The sequence below is a fragment of the Moesziomyces antarcticus genome, assembly GCF_000747765.1.
Source record: "Moesziomyces antarcticus DNA, scaffold: scaffold_v10015, strain JCM 10317, whole genome shotgun sequence".
In the NCBI taxonomy this organism is placed as follows: Eukaryota; Fungi; Basidiomycota; class Ustilaginomycetes; order Ustilaginales; family Ustilaginaceae; genus Moesziomyces; species Moesziomyces antarcticus.
Genome location: NW_014638995.1, coordinates 27,697 through 49,413, shown reverse-complemented (window position 1 = coordinate 49,413; position 21,717 = coordinate 27,697). Strand labels below are relative to the sequence as shown.

The following is a 21,717-nucleotide window of genomic DNA, read 5'->3' as shown; positions in this document are numbered from 1 at the left end:
GACTGGGGAGCACACTTGTTCCTTCCTGTCCTGCATACAGTCCGCCACCCTCTCCTCCTCCAACGACTCTAGACGATAGACCCGCAATAGAACCTAGGACAAGATGGCGCCGCAGTCTCGCATCTTTCTGACACGCCACTCGCAGGCCGAGCACAACGTGGCGGACGACTACTCGATCCCGGATGCGCCGTTGACGGCCTTGGGCAAGCAGCAGTCGGGGCGACTTCCTTCGCTGACGCAGGAGCTGCAGGCGCGTGCGCAGGTGATCCTCTCGTCGGCGCTCAAGCGCACGCTGCAGAGCACCAAGATCGGCTACGCGCCTGCCATCGAGCGTCTGGGTGGTCTGAGTAAGGTGGTGCTGCTGCCGCAGCTGCAGGAGTGCAACGACTTCCCCTGCGACACGGGTTCGGCCAAGGAGGTGCTCGAGCGCGATCCGGAGCTGCAGGGCTTTGACTTTTCGCCGCTCACGCCCGACTGGACGAGCAAGCAGGGCTTCTACGCCGCCGACCAGGCGTCGCTCAACAACCGTGCGCAGTGGGTGCGTCAGTACCTCCGCAGCAGACCCGAACAGGATATCGTCGTCATGGCACACGGCGACATCCTGCGTAGAATCACCGGCGAGCCCTACGTAAGTTAACCGTACAGGCGCGCCGATATAAACCCTTCAGGCCAGCTGACATGGAATCGCATTTTGACTGCAAACAGCCCTGGAAGAACGCCGAGGTGCGACTGTTCCAGTTTGACCCGGCCTCGGTCGACTCGGACGCCTGCCCGCTGGTGCATGTTCAGGACGTTGCCACCGGTGGTGCGGTCGCCGAGCCCACGTCGGGCGACATGGCTGCTGCCGAGAAGAACACCAATTCTGCTCTGTGAGCGTCTCCCCCCGACCCTCCTCCTCGGCACGATTCTGGCTGTGGCCACACCAATAGATTTTGCTCACGGAGACTGTCTCCGACCCTTGCTGAGCAAAGAATGCCATATTTATAGTCCTCGTCGCTGCCATTGTCGTCGCCCCTGCCTCAAGGTTGAGAAGAAGCTGACCCGTGGGAAGCCTTTGCTTTGGATTTTCGATGCGCCAGGCCAGCGATTCCGGTCTCGAATTCGGGTTCGCTGCACGACTTTGTATCGCCAGCAGCAGCTGCAGTGCCCGCCACGGCTGGGGCAACGACCAAGAGTGCCGAGCTGAGCAAGATCGAGGAGCGCGTCCGCCAGCGTCAGTCGATGCTGCTCGAACAGACCAACGAGCTGCAGCAGCTCGAAAAGCGCCTTGCGGCCGCCGAGGAGCGCAAAAGGCAGCTCGAATCGCGCGGTGGCTTCATCTGATCCTCGAACCTAACTTCATCTCAGAGCCAGCCATGCAGCGTAATCGCATCAGTCTCCCTACCCGACCGTAGTCCCTCACGCTGCTCAGTGTGAATTGTGTGTGAAGGCTCGAGGCGGAGTTCGGAACGTCCGAATCTGCGCAAGTCGCGGTCGGAGCGTGGGCCGCTCGCTGGTCGGTGGAGGTTTTTTTTTTTCTTCCTTTCTTTTTGAGTTTGGACCCTGAAAGGGCTACGCAGAAGGAGCGACTGGAAAGGCCGTGCTCGTGATCATTCATCAACACCTTTGGCCTCCATCACCTCGTCGGATCAGCCGTCTTCCACACGCAACGAGGCTCGGGCTGCGGAGATGCCGATACCGCAAGTGTGATCATCCTGTATCCTTCGATCTCGCATCCAAACGACGCTCGAGTCGCAAACCATGGACTGGCTGGACGCCTTCGATCCAGCCTCGGCCTCGAGCAGAGCGCGCAATGCATTGGCTCAGCAGCGTCCGGGCCCCTCTCGAGCAGCTCAGAGCGCAGCCCCCGCAACATCATCCTCCCAACAGCCAGTACCAGCTCACTATGCTCGTCCACAACCCGGTCACGCTTCACAGCCACCTCGGCCATCATATGGAGCAAGACCCCCGCAGAGATTCTCGACAAGAACACCAGCTGCACCACCCTCAGCTGCGCTAAGGTCCGAAGATGCGCAACCTAACGAATACCAGATTCGCTCAAAGCCGTGGGAGCTGGCCGCACCGCCTTCCATAGGTGCCTCCAGGTCGAAGCCCAGCCAGCCATTAGGACGGCCACCAATCGCGCGGCCAGCAGCGTCAGGGTCAGGCCAGACCCAATCAAAGAAAAGACCAGCGCCGAGTCAGCAACAAAACCGCCCCTCAAGAAGTCAGCGAAGGGCAATGTATCAGCAGTCTGCCATGCAGCAGCAGCATCAACAGGCTCCTGCTCCACGACCACCAACCTCGAGCCAGTCTTCGTCCAGCAAGTCGAAAAACAAGGCAAGCATCTCTTCGCATCCGAAGTCTGTCGGCAAAGCGCCATCACAGTCTCAAAATACCACTCCCAAAAGCATCACCGTGCACGACGTCAACCCAGAGATCCCGCTCTGGACAGAAGACGCAAAGTACCAAGCCGAGAAAAGCGTTGCCATCGCCAACCTGCGCCGCAATCCAGCAGACGAAGTCCGGCGCATCCGCGAAGAGCTGGCTCCGTTAGCAGAGGAACAGCGCGATCGAGCCCATCGTGGTGTCGTAGACCGCTTTGCCAAGCCCCTTTCGCAAACCGCTGCCACTTGCCTCGCACTTTGCAACTACCCACAGCTTGCGCTTCGTCTGCTGCACATCCGCGTCGAGCTGTACCGCTGCGCAGCCTTGCTCGTACCCTCCAACACCGCGCCACACAGACACGCCTCCGCACTCGTCAAGCACGTCCGAAACGCCTTCACTCAAATGCTCGGGCTCTCTGCAAACGACATCGTCTCGAGCATTTTCTGCAGCAAGGAGCAGATCCTTCGTCCCGAAGATCCCATCATTGTCGACACGCTCGACCGCATCCGCGATACCGACGACGTTGGGCTATATGCCATCGCGGTGCTCACCAATCTCTTCAACATCTTTGGCGGCCGCATCGTCCACATCGACTGGGACGACGTCGATCGCTGGAAGCAGCAGCACAAGATCAAAAGTCAAGGCGCACCACGTCCAGACGTCACTACCAGCGTCGAGCACAAAGCAGTGCCAGCGGCGGTACACGATGCGAGCGTGCAGCGAGACCCAGCTGCTAGCAACGAGGTCCGTACTCCCTCAGCTCCTCCCTCCAAGCCCGTTCAGTCAGCGCAACCGGCAGTACAGGTTGCGGGCTCGCAGCGTCACACAGTTGCTGGGGACGAGGTGCAAACGCCACCAGTGCCCCCGACACAACCAGTTCAGCCAACGCAAAAAGGTTCGGAAGCGGCATCGGATGCGGTCGCGGTTGCAGACCCCGAGCCGCTCAAAAATCAATCGTCAGAGCCCGCTCAGCCCACATCCACCGAAGCGGACGACGATGTGCAAGCCCCGAGCATTTCTCGCGACGACATCCGCACACCCACACCGCCACCGTCCATGCTTCCTCAACACGGCCCTTGCGGCAACAAGCGCACGCCCGAAGTGCAACCAGACCCGCGCTCTCGTTCTCGCTCTGCGAGCCCTCGCAAGTTCGGCCAGCTCAAAGGCGTCCTCAGCGCTATCGACCTCAGTCCACGTCCCAGCTCACTAAAGCCACCCATAATAAAGACCGAGCAGACACGCGATGACATGCTCGAGGAGGCGCGGCAGGCTCAGGAGCTGGCGATCTTGTTGGAAGCGAGATATCGAAATCCCGATGACAACGACGACAGCGACAGCGACGGCGACAGCGACGATGACCAGCCACTCGCAATGACCTCACGCGCGCCCGGCCATGCTCCCGCTGCCACTCAAGCCGGCGGCACCGACTCGGACCCGGACGAAGATGTCCCGCTGCAGGATCTGCTGCGGCGCCAGTCGCCCTCTGCTACAACGGCGCTGGCTGCTCCCTCCTCCGCTGGTGCGGCGAAAGGTTCTGCGTCCAACGCGTTCCAGTCGGCCGTGTGGGGGCTTGACCAGGCGCGCGCGTTCTCGAGCACGCGCGGGCTGTCGATCAAGCACTTTGTGCCGCTCGCGAGCACGGCGCTCGGCGCCCCGACGGGCGTGCGCAACCGTGCCTCTGCGTTCGACTCGGGCCTAGGTGTCACCGACCACGGGCGCATCGCGACGTTCTCGGAAGCACCGAGCTGCGGCGACGACGCACCGAGCCGCGTGATGGAGCTGCAGACGCGCGACGCCGACGCCAAGCTCAAGGCCGACAAGGCGTGGCCGATCGACCGCGTGGAGGACGTGTGGCGGCTGACGTCCAAGGTGTGCGGGATTGCGTCGTCGACGCGCAAGCTGCTCGGCATGGGCAGGTACGACGAGTACCCGTGCCAGGTGAGTCTGGTCACCATGGACGAGACCGGGCGTGCGCATCGCACTTACCATCTCGACGAGCGGCCGCATGCGCACGGTGCCGCCGCCATATCGCATTTCCCGCGCACCAACCCGAACGACGCCTCGTCCATCGACTTTGCAACGGGCGGCATCGACGGCATCGTAAACCACTGGCACTGGCGCGCGCGATCGACGTCGGCCGACACGCAGCGGCTGCACACGCTGCACGATGCCAAGCCCGTCGTCGCACTGGAGCATCTGTCGTCGCGCGCACACACGCTCGCATCCGCCTCAATCGGCACCGTGATCGGCTTCGACCTGGGCGCGCTCACGCTCGGTTTCTCGTGGAATACAAGCGACTGCATTGTGCATCTGCAGCGCACACCGGATGCCAAGCTCATGCTCGGCGTGCTGGCGCGGCGCGACTACGACCAGTTCCGCATGTTCGACATCACCGGCGCCAACGGGCCCATCTCACGCCCCGTCATCTCGTTTGGCTGGCTCAACGATGCCGAGGGCAAGCTGCCGCTCGGACGCGGCGCGTTCCATCCGAGCCGCAGGGCGATCTTTGCTCACGGCGCAGAGGACGGTCATGTGCGCGTGTGGGATCTGCGCAACGCCAGAGACCCGCTCGTCGACGTGCGCGTCTCGGACGAGCCCATCGTCCAGGCCTTTTGGGCCAATTCGGACCAACAGGATGCCGACGTGCTGTATGCCGCCACCCCACGCGGCGTGCGCACCATCGCCTGGCGCAACGTCTGAGCAATTCATCAAGCCTTTTCGTTCTTCCCATCTAGGCTGAACCATCGCGCATGCGCATGTGCAAGTGAGCGTTGTCTGAAACTCGATCTCGTTGAGAAGGGCGGATGTGAGCGCCGTCGACAGGCTGCAAGAAAAGCGTGGGTTCAGAGTTGGTGTTGATTGCGTGTGCGGGAGCCTACATTGCGGAACAATTTAGTGGTGCTGGGCGTCGAGTGCGGCCTTCTTCTCGGCTTCGGTGAACATGGGCGGTGGCAGGTTGCGCTCCCACTTGGTGCCGTCCTCGAACATGGCAGCTGTCACGCAAACGCAAAGAGGAAGTCAAACAAGTCAGTATCAACTGCCGTAGATTCGGACACAATTCGCCATTGTTGCCATCGCAACGGTCTCTCTTTTGAGTCCAATGTAGTATGATTTGCGATGATAGTTGGAGGATCCACTTTTGCGGTGGGATAAAGCCAGACTTACGTCGGTGGGGGTCGGGGTGTTGCCTGGTCTTGAGTTCGCGCTCTGCCCTTTCGAAGAGGGTGGCGAGTTCTCTGGGGTTGCGAATGTTGCGGTTCCTCTCGAACGCCACGCGGATCTCGATCGCCCTGTCGCGCCACACATCCCTGCGAATGCACCAGTCCAGCTCGTTCTTGAGGTAGCGACGGTAGAGCGACTTGACGTACGCCTTGTGCGCGTGCGAGAACGCCGATGCGCCCGTAGACGAGCTCGAATTCCTCAGAATCAGTGACGCAAACATCGTGGAATGAGGTTCAAGAAAGAGGTGCAAGATGGCGTTGGTGGAGAGCAGGAAGGTGCAGTGGCAGATACGACAAGAGCCCCCGGATCAGAGCGCCGACGATTCACTCGCAGTCCACCCAACCGCACGTGATTTCAAATCGCCGATCAGAATTCCAAAATTCGAACCACACGCCGATGCCAGATTTGGCCCTGCTTCAACGCTCGCACCACCTCACCAGGCGAAACCCGGGCTCAAGACTCAAGACTCCAGATTCGACCCTCAAGACGCTGACCACAAACCGACTCTGCAGACATGCTTGGAATCAACAACATCTATTATAAACGTCAAAGTTAACAACGACGGAAGGCGTTAAGATGCTAAGGCGTAACAAGACTGGTATCTATGTGGGAAAATTTGGAATGTTCGTTCGCACGCCTCCTAGCGGTTGGCGTACTTGATGTAGCGCGAAGCGACGATCGTGGCGATGGCGTTGAAGGCGACAAAGGCGATGACGATGCCGATGTTGCGGCCGCGCTCGGAGAACTTGATGTTGAGGCCAGCGTAGAAGTCGTCGCCCCTCGAGTACTGGCAGTAGCCGCAGTCGGCCGTCGCATCCGGGTTCTCGAGGTAGCCGCCAAAGGCGTTGAGGAAGGTGCCGGCCCACTGCGTGCACGTCTGGCCCGACGGCGGCTGGAAGCGAGCCAGCTCGGACTCGCCACAGCGGATGGGCAGCTCGTGCATCTCGTTGGTTATCAGTCCCGACACGAGGTACGTCAGCGGGTTGACCCAGTACAGCCAGCTCTTGAAGAAGTGCGGCAGGTTCGGGTAGGGGATCGTGACACCGCACAGCAGCGACATGATGATGATCAGGAACGGGTTGAAGAGCGACGCGATGTAGACCGACGGCGAGATCGCAGCCACCGCCTGGCCGAGCGTCACGGCGAACAGCTCGGTGACGAGCAGCATGGCGAAGAAGTAGCCGGCGCGGTCCGAGCCCGTCTGGAAGCCCGTCGGGTAGTAGAAGAGCAGGAAGTACACCACCGAAGACGCAATGCTGAACGGCACCTCCTGGATCAGCTGCGTGATCGCAAACACCGAGCCGCTGTACATCTTGCTCGAGTCTTCGCGGATGAACACCGAGCGTGCCATGATGAAGAACGGCTCGATCTGCGCCAGGATGATCGCCGGCAGCACCGTACCCATGAAGATACCAAACACACGGTACTGCAGCGAGGCGACCGAGTTGCTGAGGTTGAGGAAGCAAAGACCCGTGATGAGCGAGATGGCGGCGTGCTGGAAGAGGCGCGTAAACTGGTAGTCGGGCTGGCGCCACGTGCTGAGCAGCGAGCGCTTGAGAACCACCTTGACCTGCGTGCCGAACGAGGTGGCGAACTCGGTCTGCTTCTTCTTGTTGCCTTCGTCCTCGTTGGCCTTGGTGGAAGCGTTGGTCTCCTGCTTGATCTTCTCGATCTCAGCCAGGTTCTCCTGGAAGAGCTCCGACTCGAGGTACAGCTGCGACCACGGCTTGTTGCCCACGCGCTTCATCGATCCGGCTCCCATGGCGTCGAGCATGTACTCGGCCATGTTGACCTTTTCGGGGCACTTGGCTCCGCGCTCGGCAAAGTAGTCGACAATGTGCGTCGCGTTGGGTCCGATGGGGCCAAAGTAGACCGTCTTGCCTCCGCGCTCGAGCAGGAGCAGGCGGTCGAACTGCTCGAAGAGCAGCGCGTTGGGCTGGTGGATCGTGCACAGGATCGCCTGACCGGACGCAGAGAGCTTCTTGAGGAAGCGCACCACGTTGTACGCCGTCTGACCGTCCAGACCCGAAGTGGGCTCGTCGAGGAAGAGCAGCAGGTCCGGGCGCGCAGCAAGTTCGACACCGATCGTCACACGCTTGCGGTCGCCGACGCCGAGGCCAAACTCGGGAACACCGATCATGGCATCCGCAATCTCCTGCATCTCGAGCAGCTCGATAATGTCCTCGACGTACGCATCCTTGTCCTCCTTGGGCACGTGCTGCGGCTGGCGCAGGTACGCACTGAAGCGCAGAGCCTCGCGCACCGTCGACGTGCCCTCGTGGATGTCCTGCTGCTCGGCGTAACCGCATCCACGCTGGAAGTCGATGCCGATCTTCTTGCCGCCGATCAGACGCTCGCCGCTGATGACACCGATCGACTTGCGGTCCGCAAGCACATCGAGCAGAGTCGTCTTACCAGCACCCGAAGCACCCATGAGCGCCGTCAGGGTACCAGGGCGGCAGTAGCCGTAAACGTCGTCCAGAAGCTGCAGCTTGCCGCCCTTGACGGGCACCGTGTAGCGGATCTTCTCCCAGGTGAACGGCTGCGACTCGACGTCGAGCTGCTTGCTGGCATCCTTCTCCTTCATCGAGGCGCGCTCCTTGAGACGCTGGTTGAGCTTCTGCTCCTCCTTGTTGGGCTTCTTGACAATGGTCAGAGCGCTCGAGAAGGAACCGTGCGAGAACACCTCGATGGCGATCATCGTGACGGCCACCAGGCCGACGAAGAAGATGACGACCACACCAAAGTAGAGCCAGAGATCGCTCGAGTCGTAGCCGAAGCTGGCGCGCAGGTAGTCGTTGCCGGCAACAAACTGGTTGCCAGGCTGTGCACCGGGGAGAGTGCAGACCTGGTTGGCGCCGACGTCGTTGGGATACGCGTTGGATCCGGGCGGGTTGCGCGGCACAATGTACGTGCCGACGCATGCGAGGCTGAGGTCCTTGAACTCGTTCATCATGACACCCGAAAAGGCAAAGTAGAGCGGGTTGATGTACGAGATCCAGAAGAGCCAGCGGTACATGGCGTTGCGCGGGATCACGTAGCCGGCGAACACGACGAGCGCCGAGATGATGACGGCGGCCAGACGCGCTGCCGTGTCGTACGACCTGCAGACGGTACCGAACAGTCGGAAGAGCGCCGACATGGCGAGGTAGCCGACGTAGACAAAGATGAAGAACGTGAAGAAGGCGCCCGCCGTGCGCTCGAGTCCAGCCATAAAGTAGAGGATGATGGAGAAGAGAATGATCTTGGAGATCGACAGCGGGATGTCGGCGAAGAGCTGCGCCAGGCTGAGCGCCGAGGGGCGGTAGAAGGCGTAGTTCATCTGCTTGTACAGCACCGGGCGGCCGCCCATCTGGGTGGGAAGCTCGTTGAAGGCGGTGAGCGCGTTGAAGAGGAGACCGATGAAGAGGACACCGCCGCGAGTGAAGGCGCCTGCGGCCGTCTCGGGGAGGTTGAGGAAGACACCACCCACGATGAGGGCGATGGCGATGGTGGTGGCAAACGAGACAAAGATGTCGAGGCGGTTACCGAGGATCATCTGCATCTGACGCTTGGTGAGCACCTGGACCTGGCGGGCGAAGCTGACGGTGTAGACGCTCTTGGGGCGGACGCCGCGGTGCTTGTCTTCCAGCACGGCCTCTCGGAACTCCTTTTCTGCGTTGTTGTCAGCCTGAAGCTGTGCGTCGTACTCCTGCTTCTGCTGCATCAAGTCGCGGTAGATCTGCGAGTTCTGGAAGGCCTGCTCGAGACGCTCGGGCGTCGAAGGAACGTCGTCGGCGGTCTTGCCCTCGGGGAAGCGGTCGAGGTTGGGGTCGGTGCATCCCGAGAGGAAGTCGGCCGAGGTCTGACGCGGGTAGTCCTTGAAGCCGAGGTCGAGGAAGTAGGCGCGCGCCTTGTCGCGAGGGCCAAAGTAGACGCAGCGACCCTGGTCGATGACCATGACCTTGTCGAACTGCTCCCAGATACCCTCACCGGGCTGGTAGAGCGTGACAAAAGTGGTGAGGCCGACGACGTCGGTGAAGACGCGCATGCACTTGGCGTAGTCGAGCGCCGTCGAGGCGTCGAGACCACGCGTGGCGTTGTCCCAGCTGAGCACGGCCGCACGCGAGGCCATGCACTCGGCGATACTGACACGCTTGCGCTCACCACCCGAGACACCACGAACGGTGGCGGAGCCGACGAGGGTGTTTGCAGTGTGCGGGATGCCGAGCATCTTGAGGAAGGTGTCGAGCACCTCCTTGTTGAGCGACTTGACAGTCTGGTGGGGGAGACGCTTGCCGGGGCTCTTGAGGTTGAGAGCAAACTCGAGCGTCTGCTTGACGGTGAGCGTGGCAAAGTGGAAGTCGTCCTCCTCGTTGTAGACGGCTTCGCTCTTGTACTTTTTGCCGAATTCTTGGGCGCTGATGCCGCCGTAGCTCACGTCGCCGTTGACGGCGATGTAGCCGCCGCGCTGGTTGGCGATGGTCTTGAGGAAGGTGGAGCAGCCCGAGCCGGGGCGTCCGACGACGAGCACCATCTCACCAGGCTTGGCGAAGCCGTTGAAGTTCTGGAGGAGCTTACGGCCGCGGTTCTTGTTGAGGGCGGCCATGATCTTGAAGATGGGGCCGAGGAAGGTGCCGGTGACGGCGTCCGGGAAGGTGCGGATATTGAGAGCCATCGAGTCGTTGCCGAGCACCTCGACGTTGGTCCACGAGACGCCGACGTGCTTGCTCTTGATGCCGGCTTTGGAGTTCTCGGACTGGGTGGAGCGGAGGTACTGCACCAGGTCAAAGTCGTCGTCGTCATCGGCGTGGGCAGCGTCGCTCTCGACGTCCTTGGGCTTGTTGGACTGCTGGCGGCCAAAGGCGTGCGACTGTCTGCTAAGCGAGGTCTCGAGCATGGCAAACTCGGACTTGGCACGCTCGACGTTGACGCCGCGCTCGTCATCGGCAGGCATGTCGACGGCGCTGTGGGGGGTAGGCGAGGTGGCGCCCTGCGCCTCGAGGGGCGTGGAAGCGCCGGTGGATACGGATCGGCTGCTCATGATGGGGTGATGGCTCGCGCGGAGCGAGGTGCAGACACCGATAGCCGGCTAGGCGAGGGTAGAGCAGCAAGCTACTTGTAGCAGAGTGAGGAGTCGTAGGAGGAGCTGGATGCGAAGAAGAGGAGCACGGAAGAAGGAAGCGCTGCTCTTCTTTATATCTTGCGCTGACGTTTTGCATCATCTCGCGCTTGTTACAAAGTAGGCGCGGGCCGAGTCGTGGCGAAGAAGCTGACGTGCCAAACTGGAATGAAGGGGCCGGGGCCTCGGTCGGACCAAACGACGGGAGAGGCTTCCGAACAAGGGCAGTCCTCGTCTGGAAGTTCCCCGCGGAGCAAGGTTGGCAGACGGAAGTGGATTTCCAGGGGTTCAGTTGGGTCGCCGGCATGGCAGTGGTGACGAAGGCATTTGGGCTTGGCGGCACAGCTTGCCATGTGGGGGCCGGGAAGCGCGTTGGGTGGGGGCGGCGAGGCGAGGCGAGGCTGTCAATCACAACAATGACGCTGTCTCCAAGGGGATGCGGCACAAGTTGGCAACTTAACCCAGTGCACAGCGGCGTCATTGTTTCGGTATGCCTGCTTGGCAGGCAAGCAGTCGAGCGATGGGGTCGCACAAGCGGCCAAAAGAAGCGGCCGCCAACGTTTGCTCGGCCAATTCTTGCCGGCTGCATGACTGCACGGAATGGACTCCGCGGGCAGGCACCAGACGAGTCGTTCGGAGAAATTTCAGAAAAGCCCACGGAAAAAGACGGTTCGATGCAGAGGCAGCGCTGTCCGGAAGTGGATTTCCGAGCAGCGGATGAACCCTGTAGCTCGCCTGCTTGCCTCAGCCCGGCCCCCTACCTCGCTGCTCTTGGCCCTGGCATTCCTGATCCCCCACAAGCAACTCCGCCCGCAGCGGTGCGTCATCTTATGCCCGGGAGCAAGCTGGCGACCTTCCACGGCGCGCCTGTTGCTTGTTCGGTGCTGCGCTTCCGTGGGCCCCTCCCGCGCTCGCTCGCGGTTCGCGTTCGCCGTGCCTCTCAAACTCTCCGAGCTTTAAAGTGTTTAAGCTGTTTCCGAGTTGCTGTGGACTGCCGCTCGTGGCTGCCTCATCGTCAGCCAATCTTGCTGCCTGTCAGCCACTGGTCTGGCTCTGGATTCTAAGCTTGGGAACAGCTGTCATTTGCGTCTGTTCGACGCGGGCTGAGTGAAGCACTTTTATCGATCGTAGGCAGGATGATGTGCTCCGTCGTGTTCGGCGTGCTCGGCGTGTTCCTGCTGCACGCGAGTCTGGAGGTGCTCGACTACGCGCCGAAGTCGGTTGTCCAGCCGGAAGCCCTTCCATGCCGCCTCGGTTGGGCCTGCACCCTCGAATTTGGTCACCACCTGGCTCCACATGGCCAGGCTCCAGCGCGCGTGGTCGCCGCTCACCCTGCGAATGGCGGTGAGGATCCAGAAGAGCTCGTTGGGCGAGAGCGCCTGGCGTGCCGCGTCCAGCCTGCGCTTCTCCGCCAGCGACACCCAGCCGAAGGGCGTCGAAATAGGCCGTCTCGCTGACTCGTCGTCCCGTCGAATCCGCCCCCCGCCTCGATTCGCCAAGATGGGATCTACCTCGGGCTCAAAGCCCAGAAAGGCATCAAAGATCTGCTGGAACGTCTCGATCCTCCACAGCTCGAGCTGCTGCTGCGCTGGCGTCGTCGGAGTCGTTGCAATCTCCTCGCCGTCCTGTAAAGACGGAACGGGCTCCCACGTGGTCCGCTCCGGATGCTCCGCGTCATAGTGGATGGCCTGGCTCGGTCGTCCGTACTTGGCAAAGCCACGGAAAAAGCTTACAAAGATGGCCATCGTTGGTTTCATCTTTGTCTCCTCGACTGACGCCGCCTTGCTTGCGTACGATCGGTCCTCGTCCCTGCCGTCGTTGCTGCGAGGTTGCGATCGAGTGGGCGTGCTGACCAGGTCCTTGAACACGCTGAACGCGTCCGCAAAGCGGCCACTGCGGGCGAGGCTGTTGATCATCATCGCATAAGTCACCTCGTCCGGCAGCACGTTGTGCGGGACGCTCGCCATCCCCAGCACTGCCTCCACTGCTTCATTCGCAGGCGCATGCACCGAATGGCTGCGATGGGCATCCCCCAAGCTTTCGTTCTCTTCTGGCCAGCTCAAGGGTCCTGCTTCGCCAGTCGCATCGAGTGCTTCGCTGCGTTCGGTAGATCTGCTCCGTGGCTGAATGTCGGGATCGCCGTATGCGATGGTCGAATGGTGTGAGCCCAGCTCGGCTTGCACCAGATTCTGGCGCAGCTGACCGTACACTTGGAGCGCGCTGTCGATCGCTCCATTGTCACCGGCTTGTCTGTCGCTAGCCCGACTCGCCGAGAGCGGACCGCGCACCTGCCAGTGGTGCAACGCGTTGTTGACGCAGTCGATGTTGAGCATGCCCTCGTCGGCCAGCCCGCGTAGTACGCGCCTGACGGCCTCCCAGCGATCCAAAAGGCTGTACATCGAGATCATGATGTTGTACGTGATCACGTCCGGTTCCAAGCCGCTCGTTCGCTGCATGCGCTCGAGCATCGAGTGGAAGAGACGATCCGCTCGTTCGCGCGAGTCGAGCTGCACCGGCGCCGCCTCGGGATCGAGTCCGAAACGCTGCAGCTTGGATGCGAGCGATGCATCGAGTTGCGCCGAATGCGATCCGAGCTCCTCCTGCGTCAGCCTGGCTACGCTGTCCACCTCGTCGTCTTGATCGTTCTCGTGAGCTGAGGGGGACTGGCCGATAGGTGAGCTCCGACGTACCGTCCGCGTGATGATGTCGAGCAGCGTATTGTACGTCGCCAGGTCGGGAGAGTCGGTTGGCGGGCGTCGCGACTCGAGCTTTTTCGTCACCGCAGATCGTGCCAGCGGAGACAGCACGCGGTCTCGCAGCGCCGCCAAACCGTCTTGAGAGGCAGCTTTCGCTTTCGATGATGCTGGCGACGGCAGCCTCTTGTCGTGCTGCAAAGTTGTTTGAGAGCGAGACTGCTCGTTGGCCTCGTAGGTGAGCAGCTGGTCCAACACCTCATCGATCTCGTCCAAGCCAACGCTGCGTAGGCTCTTGCCGATGTGCACGAGGGTGGTGTGGAGCAGAGGCGGCGTCAACACCTCGTCCCATGCCTGGAGCTCTTTTCTGAGCACGTTTCTGCGAGAGGTTTGCTTGGCTCCCGAGGCACGCTCTATTCGCGCGAGCAAGCGCCGTTGCTGTCCGCGCAGGTCCGCCAAGACGCGCAGCAGCCGGTTGATGCCTGCCTTGGTTTTGGTGGCTTCGTTGGCCAGTATTCCGATCATTCGATGGCACTCCCACGGTGTGATGATGCCGTCCAGCACTGCGGTCTCGGCGGTGAACGTGTAGGGATCGCGCTCTATCTGTCTGTTGCGCAGTTCTGTATACGCCGACCAAACTTGGTCGACGGAACCGGCTTGCAAAGCGACATGCAGCTGGCTGAGGCCCTTGGCTCGAACTGCTGACAGCTGCGCCTCGCGTTCCTTCCCTTTTATAGATGACGATGGAGTGAGTGAGGGGACGACGGGACGCGCTGGGTCCATGCGCAGCAGCGAGGACCGTCGTGGCTGCTTGCCGGTCGAGGACTGACGTCGAGCAGCAGAGTTGACCTGGCTCGAATGCTGAGCTCCAAGACGGCTGGGTCCGGCGTCGTTAGTTGTCTGTTGCGGTTGTCGCTTTATAGTGGCTGCTGATGAAGCATATTCCCGGTGCTGCGATGCTCTGGAGCTGCCAATGCAACGAGCCAGGCCACGTGATGCAGCGAAGGCCTCTGCCGCCGACGCCGCTGCCAGCGCTGCCATTGCTGCAAAGTGAGCCTGGTGACGCAGCAGCCTCAGTGCATCAGACGATATCGACTTGTATGGGAAAGCATTGAGAAGATGCTGGCGAAGCAATGGTTGAGATGAGGTGAGGAAGAGAAGAACAAAGCAAAAGTGACACGGCAGGGTTCCGAGCCTCAAATTCACCGTTCTTCGCGGCGAAGCTTTTGTCCGAATTCCGAGTTGCGAGAAAATGCTCCACCTCGGACCGACCTCATACAACCCTCACACGGCTTCTCTGGTGGATGCGAATATGGATTGCGCCAATGCGGATGATGCTACTTGTTGAGGTGGGCGGTGTTGCCAAAGAGGGTCTTGTACATGAACGCCTCGCTGAGCAGCATCTCTGCGTCCTTGTCGGACCAGCTCTGGGTGGGGAGCGACTGGAGGAACATGATGATGCCCTGAAAGTCCATGGTGCGCAGCTTGTCCGTCCACTTGTGCAGGAAGACGGAGCAGACGTACAGGTGAAAGTCGGAGAAGGCGTCGGGTCCTTCGGCAAGGTAGGTGTCCCACATGCGGATGATGTTGCGCACGCTCATCTCGCGCATGAGCAAGCAGTTCATCCATCGGAAGGCGAACTGCATGTACTCGACGCCTTGGTCCTGCAGGTGGGCATGCAGAGGCGCATCGATGCGTGCGACCAGCTCGCCCAAGCGGCGTACTTGACGCTGAATGCCAGGCTGCGCAAAAATGTAGTTGTCTTGGATGCCATCGAGCAGCTTGGAGAGGCACCAGAAGGTGTCGGCCTCGATAGCCTCGAGCACCTTTTGTGGCAGCAGTGCTACGTCGAACATCTCTGGATCCGAGTCGATGTAGGCGCTGAGGAAGACCTCGAAGAAGGGCGTGGCAAGATCGTTGATGCCCTGTACGTATCCGCTTGCGGGATGGCGGATGGCCCATACGTAGAGGATGCGTTCGAGCGCCCGCTGGGTGGCTTGGCGCTGCCAGAGACGGATGCCCGGATTGGTGCGTGGCACGTCGATGTGGATCTGGTGCCAGATGGCCTGATCGAGCGCAGCGATGCCTTTGGCAAATGCGAGTTCCACGCCTGCAACGTACTCGGCTCGTTTGCGCGACAAGGTGGAGGTGCGCACCGAGGCGACGGCGGGAAGGTAGCCGAGCAGCAGCTGCCACACCATGGGACGCAGCTCTTCCGGCACACCGGCCCAGGCGAGGGTGCGGAGCTGCGACATGTCTACGCTCTGCTTGGAGAGGCAGTTGAGAAGCTGCTGTCTGCGCCGCGAGCTTCGGACGCTGCGCTTGCGGGAGAGGCTCGAGGAGCGGTCGGTGTCGTGCTTGGCTGCGCTGCTGGTGCTGGCGGTGTTGGCGGCTGCCGTCGAGTCGGAGTCGACGCTCAAGTCTGCGTTCGTAATATTTGATGCGTGCGAGGAAGAGTTGGAGAGCCCTCGGTTAGCAGCGCCCGCATCGACAAAGCTGGGCCCGGTCATGATGAGGCCATCGCCGGCAGCGGCGATCGGGTCGAAGGAGAACTCGTGAGCAGTGGGAGTAGGAGCGACGCCGAGTCTACTGGTGGTTGTGAGAGTCTGTGCGGCATCGGACGGCTGATCAGAGCTTGAGCTTGATTGTTGATGCGACGATGCCCATTGGGCCGAGAGGCGGGTGAGGGCGTGTGCGGGGTCTCGGACGAGCTTGTCCATGTCACTGCGCAGCGAGCGACGCAGGGTCTCGGCCTCGGTGGAGCCGGAGCTGGGTTTGCGCGCTGCACCGGAAGGGCGTCTGACGGTCTTGCCAGTGTTGAGGTCGACATCCTCTGCTTCGCTTCCACTGGCTCTGGGATCGTCGTGACCGACGAGGTGGAAGCCGCTGGGGCTGCCGCGACCGCTGCCGCTGGCGCTCTCTCCGCTGTTGTCGTTGGCGCGGTCGAGGTCGAGACCGGCGGCGACGGCGTCGGAGAGATCTGTGGGAGGACTGCCTACGATGGGGTCGTTGGTGGTAGAGTGACTGGACTTTTGTCGATCGACGACGGTCCAGCTGGTGCGACGATTGGTCAATGCGATCGGTGCTGTTGAGCTCGAAGCCGCCGCTCCAGCTCTGTGCGATTCGCTGGACACATGTGGTGGTTGCGAAGCTCTGTGGTGGTTGTGAGTGGAGGGCGGAGGCGGCTGGTTGGCGGACGAGTAAGAGGAGGAGCGCGAGGAAGATTTGAGGCTGCGAGGGACGTTTGTGCGCGGTGCGATCTGGGTGACAAAGTCTTCGTCGTCGGATTCGATGCCCCAGGCCTGGTCGTCAAAGTCGCCGTTGGACCTCCTTGTGGCGGCGGCGGCGGACCGCGCGGAGCTGTGCATTGGGGAAGTGGGGTTGGATGGGATGCCAGCAGCACTACTGGGCGAATGCACGACCGAGTCCGTGTCAATCTCCGTGTTGGGATGGCGCGGACACGGCGAGACGATGTGCGTTCGACTGGCAGCGGTGGTGGTGCTGCCGATGTGGGCTGCGGACGATGGCCAAGGTCAATGTCAGAAGGTCGAATGGGGTGTCCAAACGGAAGGAGCCAACGAGCCTTGGAAGCAGCAAATCCGCCTCCAAGACAACGCGTCCGTGCACCATCGACGCGGTCTGTCCACCGGCTAACGAGTAACAGGTTATAATGCAGTATGCCCACGGGACAGACATGAAAGCGGCAAGAGCTCGCAAGCTCCTTTAGCTCAGTGGGAGAGCGCGCCACTCGTAAGACATTCGAAATGGTGAGGTCACTAGTTCAATCCTGGTAGGGAGCAGCGCTTCAAAGTGCATTCTTTTTTTTGTTTTTTCTTTCTTTTATGGTTCTTTTTTTGCTTTTTTCTTTTTTTTGTTTCTCTTGGGTCACTGGCAAGAAAAGGCTGGGGTGGTAGTGAAGACCTGATCTCGATGATGAACGGACGAGGGGGGCGAGCATGAACTCTGGCGTGTTTGACTGCAGGACGACGCGTAGGATTGGACGGCAGAGCTTAGAACCGAGAGGGCCAAGCAGGGCAAACAACGGGGCTGTGGGCGGTTGCCTCCCCACCAAAACGTGCACCGAACATGGCTCCTCGTCTTCGCAACTCCGCCCGCAATGTCAATTTTGATGCCGACGTGGGCCCGAGGTGCCCGGAAAGCAGTGGGACTGATTGCTCCGTGATTCCGAGCAGAGGTGCATGAGATTGTGCTGAGGAAGCGCCCGTCCCGTCAACCAACAAAACAAAAAGATAGGGTCGAGGCCTAAACGGCAACCATATGAAACCGCCGAGTGTGCACATTGTCTCTGATGGCCCGCTCGCCTCCTCCGCTGACCCACACAAGCTTTCAACATGCCTGCCGCTCCCCCCACCACCACCATCCTCGCCACCACGATCATCATCGACGAGCCCCATCGAATCTGGGAGCTGCCACACGCCCGCCCACGGCTGACGCCGCCATGGTGCCCTCCACACAAGACCCTACCGCCGGTCCTCCTGCCACATCTCCGTCACCGCCGCAACAATTCCAAGCAGACGCGAACGAGGCAGCTAGACCTTCGCATGCCCCGCGTTCGGCCACGATGGAGACCATGGTGGATTCTCACACTGCGCAAGCTCCCGCGTACGTCGAGCACGAGCGACACGGCTCGGCTGCTGCCTCGGATGCTGCCTCGGATGCTCACCCAACTGCGACAACTCAGCCCGCCGGGCACACTTCCAAGGCTCATCTCGTCGAACTGAGCCGGCCTCAATCTCACCCACATCACGACAGCGAGCATGCATCGCTGCTTCCGCAGGCGAAAGGCCACACACCACGTCCATCCTCCCACACCCATCGAGCCCATTCGGAGCGTCCGCACGACCAGCACGACGATGCACCACCCTCGAGTCACGACATGGTGCTGCTCAGCGCACACGCCGCCTCGCACGCGCCCAGCTACAGCGACCTCTTCTTCGACCTCCTCTTCGCCGCCTGCCTCAACACTTACTCCAACGCCGTCTCGCTCGAAAAGTTCGGCAACGTCGCCGCCTTCCTCGGCTACTTTGCCGCGCTCTGGTGGGCGTGGTGGAGCCAGTCGTACTTTGACGTGTGCTATCGACGTCCTTCCCACGCCCATCCCTTCCTCTTCAGAACGAGCCAGCGTATCATCCGCGCCGCCGTCCTGGGGCTCTGGGTCGCCTTCTCCACCACCCCCTCCGAATTCTCCCGCGGCGGATTCACCAACTTCACCCTCATCTACGGCTGCTCCCGCATGGCTCTCGCGCTTGACCATGCTGTCGTGCTCGTCTACGACCTCTTCCGCTGGCGCAAGCATCCAGCCCGCGATCATGCAGAGTTGGCCCAGCCCGAGTTCGAGCCGGCGCACGCAGCGTTGCACACCGCACCGCGACGCAGTACCAAGGCGGCTGTCGTTCGCACGCATCTCATCTCGATCGCCGCACTCGTCGCATCTGGTCTGCTCTGGATTCTTAGCCGTCTCGTGCCGCGCAACGGCGTCAATGCTCCCCTCCTCGTCATGTGGATCGCCGGCGTCGCTCTCGAGGCGGCGGCCCAGCTCGGCAACGAGCTCAGCGGCGCGTTATCGCCGCTCGGCGACAGCGTCCTGCCCGAGCGTCTTGTGCTCTTCGGCCTCATCATCCTCGGCGAAGGATTCACGGGGATCGCCGAGACGCTCAACCGCATCAGCCCGGGCGCCAAGGTGCGCAACGAGGCCTTAGGTGGTGCGGCCATCGAGAGTGGTGGCTGGGGCGCCGATACGATCCTGCAGGCGGTGTCGTGCGTGCTGATCGTCGTGCTCCAGTTCGGGGGCTACTTCCACCGCGCCGCCAACAGCATCGATGCCGCCTCGGTGTGGGTGGTGGTGTGGGCGTACATCCACATGGTGCTCCACATGTCGTCAGCGCTCCTCGTCATTGGGCTGAAGAAAATCCTCAGCTTCCAAAACACGCTCAATGCCATGACCAACTTTTTTGCGCAACCCACCATCTATCTGCCCAATACGCCGCAGTGGCAGAATCTCACCTCGGACCAGGCGAGCGAGCCGTACAACGAGGGCGGGGGTAGCTCTTCGCTCTCCTCCAACGGAACGCTCGCCGGAATCTCGGCCATCATCTCGGTGATCCAGAGCAACGACGGTGCCAATATCCCGACGCTCAGCGCTGCGCAGCGACTTGTTGCATCCGTGGTGGGGCTTGCGGGCGGAGAGGCGCAGGCGCAGAGTCTGGTGGAACAGGCCAACGAGACCGACTCGAGCAATGCACTCTCGTCGCAGTTTGCTCCCAGCCTCGTGCTGCCCTTCAAGAGCTACTTTGAATTCGCCGACAACGTGGTCAACCCGGACTCGATCGACCAGTATATTGTCAAGTCGCTCTTTCAGTTCAAGTACATCTACGTCGCCAGTGCGGTCTACCTCACGGTGGATATTGTGATCAAGCTCATGCAGAATCGGCGCGATCGCACGCTGCGCTCGTTTCGTTGCGCCATGGCAACGCGCTTTGCGTTTGCCGTGCTGCTCGTGCTGCTCCAGGTGGTCTTTACCGTGTACGAGGGCGCACCCTCGGTGGCGGCGCTCGACGGCGCACTCGCCATCTGTGCCGCCGTGCTGCTCGCCGAACTCATCGCTCAGCAAATCATCGACGCTTTACGCCAACGACTCGACCGTCCGCGCGTCAAGTCTCGCAGCCGCTCCCCTTCGAGCTCAGACGCAACAAGCCAAGACCAAGACCACCACCAACACTTTGAGATGCACGAGCGCCCTCCGCACTGATCGTATCCTGCGCTAGGTTCCTTTTGCTACGGGTAAATTATGCTGCATTTTATGGGGTGTTTTGCATGCGTGGGTGTGGGTGTGAAACGCGGATGTCAAGTGAGCCTCGTCCCCCGTGGACTACCGAGACGCTGTTGCGGCGCTATCTAGGCGGTGGCGGCGGGAGCAGCGTCGGCAGCATCGGCAGCCGCGTCTGCGTTGTGCCTGTCCGACTGCACGGCCACCTGGAGCGACACCTGGCGGCCGTCGATCTGGATGTTCTGCGCGTTGGCCATGGCGCGCTGCTGCTCGGCGGCGTCCTCAAAGTCGACAAAGCCAAAGCCCTTGGAGCGGTTGCCGCCGCGGCGCTTGACCACGTGCGCCGACTTCACCTTGTACTCGCCAAACGCAGCCTTGAGCGACTCGTCGGTGGTGGAGAAGGCCACGTTGGCCACAAACACCAGCGTCGGCGACAGCTCACCCGTGGGCGCGCCCTTGGGACCACGCTTGGGCTTGGGAGCGCGCGTCTTGGCGTCGCTCGACTCGGCGTTGGCATCGACCTCGGCCGACTCGCCGTTGGCACCTGCACCCGCCGCCGCCGCCGCCTTCTTCTTCTGCCTGCGCTTGGCCGACTTGGACGGCTTGACGTCGGCGTTGTCCGCCTCGCCGTTCACACCGGCCTGCTTGGCAGCGTCCTCCTCGGCGGCGCCCTCCTCGCCCTCGTCGGCACGTGCACGGCGCGGAGCGCGCGTCGAGTCCTTGGCCTTGGCCTTGGAGCGCGTCTTGCGCGCCTTTGCCTTGTCGGCGTCGGCAGCCGACTGCGGCTTTGCCGACTCGACGCTGATCTCGCGACCGGCGACCTCGCGCTTGTTGAGCAGCTGGATGGCAGTCTGCGCTTCTGTCTCGGTGGCCAAGGTGACGAAACCGTAGCCGAGCGAACGGGTGCCGCGTGTGATGATCTGAGCGTGTGTGCTGGATGCGATGACAGTATCATAATGGGATCAGCGAATGCAAGTTCGATCGGAGAGCACGATCTGGATGCTGAGCACTTACACCTTTCCGGCCTCGGAGAAGAGCGACTTGAGGTCGTCCTCGGTTGTGGCAAAGGCCAGGTTGCCTGCAAACACCTTCTTGGCGTCGTCGTCGGCCTTGGCGGGCTGGACGTTGTTGGCGACGGGGTCGACGATGCTCTGGTTGGGGTCGGTCATTGTGAGTGTCGGGGATGCGATGGTTGTGTGCGGGTGTGGTGTCAGATGGTGGAGATGGCGACGGCCCGAGATGGCTCCTTGCTGGCTTTCCAGGGTTCAATGGGAGTGGCGGCTCTGAATCGATTCGACACTGCTGCGCGCTCGTCTGGGCCAAGCGACGCAGGCCGAGAGGACCCACAGACTCTGGTCTCGAGCAGCCCCGCGGTGCGAAATTAGGCTCAGCTCAGACGATCTCTCTCTCTCCCTCCTCTGCCTTGCCCCGCCACCCCGAGCCGAAGCGCGGTGGAGCAGAGCGTCGTCTGTGTGTTGGATTTTCGTGCTTTGGTGCTGAGCCAGACCCAACACTTTCCAATCCGGCAGCGTTTGGGCCAGCTTTTG

At 61.5% G+C, this 21,717-nt stretch overlaps 8 protein-coding genes and 1 non-coding gene across 9 annotated transcripts; 4 read left to right on the top strand and 5 right to left on the bottom strand.

The window, feature by feature from the left end:
• Positions 1–103: 103 nt before the first annotated feature.
• Positions 104–1,323, top strand: PAN0_015d5039 (phosphoglycerate mutase-like protein; the record flags this gene model as incomplete). Its single annotated transcript, XM_014799349.1, has 3 exons — positions 104–628; positions 706–869; positions 1,080–1,323. The coding sequence occupies 3 exons, from the start codon at positions 104–106 to the stop codon at positions 1,321–1,323; spliced, it is 933 nt and encodes a 310-aa protein (XP_014654835.1).
• A 417-nt stretch (positions 1,324–1,740) lies between these two features.
• PAN0_015d5038 (uncharacterized protein) lies at positions 1,741–5,067 on the top strand (the record flags this gene model as incomplete). Its single annotated transcript, XM_014799348.1, has 1 exon — positions 1,741–5,067. The coding sequence occupies one exon, from the start codon at positions 1,741–1,743 to the stop codon at positions 5,065–5,067; it is 3,327 nt and encodes a 1,108-aa protein (XP_014654834.1).
• Positions 5,068–5,259: 192 nt separating this feature from the next.
• On the bottom strand, positions 5,260–5,809 carry PAN0_015c5037 (NDUFB9, NADH-ubiquinone oxidoreductase; the record flags this gene model as incomplete). Its single annotated transcript, XM_014799347.1, has 2 exons — positions 5,260–5,360; positions 5,533–5,809. 2 exons carry the CDS (start codon positions 5,807–5,809, stop codon positions 5,260–5,262), a joined length of 378 nt encoding a protein of 125 aa, XP_014654833.1.
• Positions 5,810–6,229: 420 nt separating this feature from the next.
• PAN0_015c5036 (pleiotropic drug resistance ABC transporter) lies at positions 6,230–11,043 on the bottom strand (the record flags this gene model as incomplete). Its single annotated transcript, XM_014799346.1, has 2 exons — positions 6,230–10,660; positions 10,855–11,043. The coding sequence occupies 2 exons, from the start codon at positions 11,041–11,043 to the stop codon at positions 6,230–6,232; spliced, it is 4,620 nt and encodes a 1,539-aa protein (XP_014654832.1).
• Positions 11,044–11,808: 765 nt separating this feature from the next.
• PAN0_015c5035 (uncharacterized protein) lies at positions 11,809–14,424 on the bottom strand (the record flags this gene model as incomplete). Its single annotated transcript, XM_014799345.1, has 1 exon — positions 11,809–14,424. One exon carries the CDS (start codon positions 14,422–14,424, stop codon positions 11,809–11,811), a length of 2,616 nt encoding a protein of 871 aa, XP_014654831.1.
• Positions 14,425–14,720: 296 nt separating this feature from the next.
• PAN0_015c5034 (rabGAP TBC) lies at positions 14,721–17,341 on the bottom strand (the record flags this gene model as incomplete). The annotated part of the gene is made up of 2 exons (XM_014799344.1): positions 14,721–16,897; positions 17,305–17,341. 2 exons carry the CDS (start codon positions 17,339–17,341, stop codon positions 14,721–14,723), a joined length of 2,214 nt encoding a protein of 737 aa, XP_014654830.1.
• On the top strand, positions 17,101–17,183 carry PAN0_t015d0001. The gene is given in 2 exon segments: positions 17,101–17,136; positions 17,148–17,183. It is a non-coding gene; the product is annotated as a tRNA-Thr (tRNA).
• Positions 17,342–17,842: 501 nt separating the features above from the next.
• Positions 17,843–20,152, top strand: PAN0_015d5033 (uncharacterized protein; the record flags this gene model as incomplete). Its single annotated transcript, XM_014799343.1, has 1 exon — positions 17,843–20,152. One exon carries the CDS (start codon positions 17,843–17,845, stop codon positions 20,150–20,152), a length of 2,310 nt encoding a protein of 769 aa, XP_014654829.1.
• A 146-nt stretch (positions 20,153–20,298) lies between these two features.
• Positions 20,299–21,339, bottom strand: PAN0_015c5032 (RNA-binding domain-containing protein; the record flags this gene model as incomplete). Its single annotated transcript, XM_014799342.1, has 2 exons — positions 20,299–21,103; positions 21,185–21,339. The coding sequence occupies 2 exons, from the start codon at positions 21,337–21,339 to the stop codon at positions 20,299–20,301; spliced, it is 960 nt and encodes a 319-aa protein (XP_014654828.1).
• Between the last annotated feature and the right edge of the window lie 378 nt (positions 21,340–21,717).